At 44.1% G+C, this 3,569-nt stretch overlaps 1 protein-coding gene across 1 annotated transcript in view; it reads left to right on the top strand.

Moving 5' to 3' along the window:
* The first annotated feature begins 456 nt into the window (after nucleotides 1-456).
* Nucleotides 457-3,569, top strand: part of SLC18A1 (solute carrier family 18 member A1) — a 19,423-nt gene continuing 16,310 nt past the window's right edge. The window contains exons 1-4 of the mRNA XM_019514509.1: nucleotides 457-767; nucleotides 1,808-2,016; nucleotides 2,318-2,681; nucleotides 3,398-3,456. Coding sequence (XP_019370054.1) covers nucleotides 1,881-2,016; nucleotides 2,318-2,681; nucleotides 3,398-3,456 — 559 coding nt within the window. The 5' untranslated portion in view covers nucleotides 457-767; nucleotides 1,808-1,880. The remainder of the gene's footprint in view (nucleotides 768-1,807; nucleotides 2,017-2,317; nucleotides 2,682-3,397; nucleotides 3,457-3,569) is intronic.

Raw genomic sequence — 3,569 nt, forward strand, 5'->3', positions numbered from 1 at the left:
AGCCCTTGCTCTGAAAGAGAGCAAGCCAGTGAAATCTGCCTGTTTCTGCAGTGATGCTGGCTAATGTTGACTCAATATTTGAACAGGGAAGACAGCAATCGGAAGCAAGAAGTTGCAACTCCCGTTTCCATTTCAACCCATCCAGATGATTCCTCTGAGCTCATACTTTTTTGCATCAGTTGTTTTAATCTGGTGAAAACCAGGCAGGAACTGAATGGGCTCTTTGCTGCCTCTTCAATTTATGTGAGAAGCCTTATTTGTCCCTTTGGTCATTATTTCAGAACTCAGAAGAATGGCACTAATTTTCTGGCTTCTGCCCCATAATGTGATCTTCTTAATGTTGTTATTATTACAGCCTGTAGAGTGGAAATTGGCCATTCAGAACATAGAGCACCCTTTTGCACCACAGAGAAGGAGAGCTGGAAAGCCCCAGAACAGCCGGAGTCCAGGCAAGAGTTAAGGTGTTTGATGAGAGATAAGCATTGATGAAAAGCTGTGAAGAACAGGGACCTCGCTGCCGCAGATAAACTCTATCCTCCCACCTCCCCTGTTCACCCCACCCCATCTTCCTGCCTCTGACGCAGAGGGAGCTGCAGAACTGAATGGACCCTGTTTGAAGTTCCAATTAAATCTTCATGGAAGAGGGACATTCATATCCTTCTCAGATAAAAGGCAATAATAAATTCACTGGGCACAGTCATTTAAGAGAACAGTGACACTGTCAGCCCCAGCAGCAGCCAGCTCCACAGACCAAGATGTGCATTGTGGTAAGTCCTTTCCTCTCTACTCGGTGCAACAGGTTTGTGTGTAGATGTGTGAACAGAATGATCAAATCCATTTTAAAGGCTGAGTTTATATATATATACATATGATTTATATATATATGATTCCCTTACATTCTTTCTTTACATACTGGTTCTTCTGTATTCATTAGGCTGTTCATTTGACATGTGTTTCCTAGTTCTCTTTTACTGGGAGGTACAGGAGGAAATATCCCCTAGCTCTGAGCCCAGTGACTGATGGGTGGCTTTCCTAGCTTAGAGTTCAGAAAAAAAAATGCTTTAATAACAATCTGTGCAGAAAGAGAAGTGCCACTCCACAAGACGTCATAAATCAACCAGCGGATAACAAGTCAACTGTTAGTTTCGACCCAGATCCTCTTTTATTCCTGTTTCATCTATGGTATAATGGCTCTGCCTAGCATAAACAGACTGGGTTTTTTTGTTGGCTTGTTTCAGTGCAAATCCATTACACGTTTGTGATGAATTTATTCACTCCTTCCTCAGTCCCTCATAGGCCCTGTTCTTAATTCTTTCTTTTTTTCCATTTTTTGGGGGTTTTTTGTAAGTCCTGAGTTTAGATATAATGTTTCAATGCGGTAGAATGAAAAGATGGGTCAGGAAAATAAAATGCTTTTGTGAAACGTGATTTAGTCACCAAAGATGGAATGGGGAATGGAAGAGGCAGAGATTGTTATCAAGGACCTACTAGTTTGATATTTGCTGATAGCTTCCAAAATTTTGGAGAAATCAAGGCTTAAAGGGCACCTTAACGGGGGACTGGGTACTTCCGGAATTGGTAATAAAAACTAATGAATAAAAAAGTATTTCACTTCTAGGCACCTATTTCAAATGCAGAATGGGTCCAGAGATAATGGAAGTGAGTGGCATTTGGAAGATGAGCCATGTGTTCATCTTTCGCTCATTATGGGTATTATCAGAAGCTCCCTGAGGTTGATGCAAAGATTTCTGTTAAGATCAGGCCCTCTGTATCTTACTGGACATTTTACAAACGGTGTTTCTTCAAGGTTAAAGAACATCCTCAGCCCTGAAAGGCAGGTGGGACAGAGAGAGGAGCCGAAAGACAGAAGCAGCACTGCGATGTCTCCAGCCATGCCCGAGCCTGTAGGATGGAGACCCTGGATGTGGCTGAAGGAGGGGAGGGAGTCCCGGAAACTGGTGCTGGTGATCGTGTTTGTTGCTCTGCTGCTGGACAATATGCTGCTCACTGTTGTGGGTATGTTGTGCGTGTGCATGTGTACAGGTCAGGTGGTCCTCCACTGTGTGTAGTAAGAATTCAGGCTCCTTTAAAATCAGTCAATGAATTAAGTGAGTTGGGCTGGTCACTCCATCCCACCTTCGAGTCATAGCTGGAGCTACAACTTGAAGGAGGTCACTCCATCCCACCTACGAGTCATAGCTGGAGGTCTGGAAAAAGGGATGCTTTTGCATTTGATTAGCCTATCATTAATTCCCATCTGTACAAAGGAAATGCTACATAAAACACTAATTAACTTCCTCTCTTAACTTTCTTCCAGTGCCAATCATCCCCACCTTCCTCTATGCAACTGAATATAGAGGCACCAATAGCTCTGTTCTCCAGACCCAGACCATGGCAACCCCCATGCCCTCTGCAGCTCATCCCTTCTCAGTCTTCTCTTACTTTGACAACACCACAGTGACGGTCTCATATGACACTGTTGACAATACTACAGAGGGAACAAGCAGAATTGCCAGCACCAGCCTACTTCTGCTCGGTGGGACCAGCCTGCCACCGAAAAACAGCTGTGTGGATGGGGAGGAGTTCCTCGTGGATGAGAATGTCCGCGTTGGACTGCTCTTTGCCTCCAAAGCCCTTGTACAGCTCACAGTCAATCCCTTTGTAGGTCCCCTTACCAACAGGTAAGTCATCATCCGGGCTATGAAAGAACCGATGTCCTGTAATGCTCTAACAAAATTCATGTTGCAATCTACTCTTGTGGCTGGTCCAAGGACACCAATGTATTATGTGATTCTCCCCCTGAATTAGTGTGTTCCCAGGTGATTTCCCTGCAGAACCTCTGTATTTCTGTGCCCTATTTCCACCTCTGCAGAGACATTTCTGACTTAGAGCCAGGACAGGAATCACCTAGTCTAGCTGGCAGGAAGAGTCAGCAAAATATATCTGCACCTCTGTGCAGAGTCTATAACTTTTTACAGTATTACATGGAGACACATGCTTGCACACACATATATTGATGCACCTCAGTTGCCATATAAAAGCACTCACATACATGTATGTATGCTGACATGCTCAAATCCAGTGGTGTTACACGCTGACTTTCCCAAAGGAAACACGCACACATTGGTGTACACACCCACTCGCCACGCCCACAGGCACGTAATAAATGCGGTCTTATGTACTCATACAAATGTTTACACACAGACATATGGCTATATATGCTATACACCAATATATACGTATATCTATATTCCCCCCTTCTCATGTAGTCACTCTCATATGCATATACAGGAAATATTCAGAGGCATACATGCCATATTGCTGGGCACCAGCTCCAAATTCTTGGTCGTGCACAACAAATCCTCTGTGGGTTCTTGACTGTCTTCTCCTTTTTTAGGCTAGGATACCACATACCCATGTTCATTGGATTCATCATTATGTTTCTCTCTACAGTCAGTGAGTATTGCCTTTCCCCGCCTTTTACTTGCTTACCCCAGGGCCATTACAGTGATCCAGTACTAATCAGCAATGAAACCAGCTTGGAACCAAGGGCTCCTTGATCCCGTGCA

Source organism: Gavialis gangeticus, unplaced genomic scaffold, assembly GCF_001723915.1.
Source record: "Gavialis gangeticus isolate Ggan-Ray unplaced genomic scaffold, GavGan_comp1, whole genome shotgun sequence".
In the NCBI taxonomy this organism is placed as follows: domain Eukaryota; kingdom Metazoa; phylum Chordata; order Crocodylia; family Gavialidae; genus Gavialis; species Gavialis gangeticus.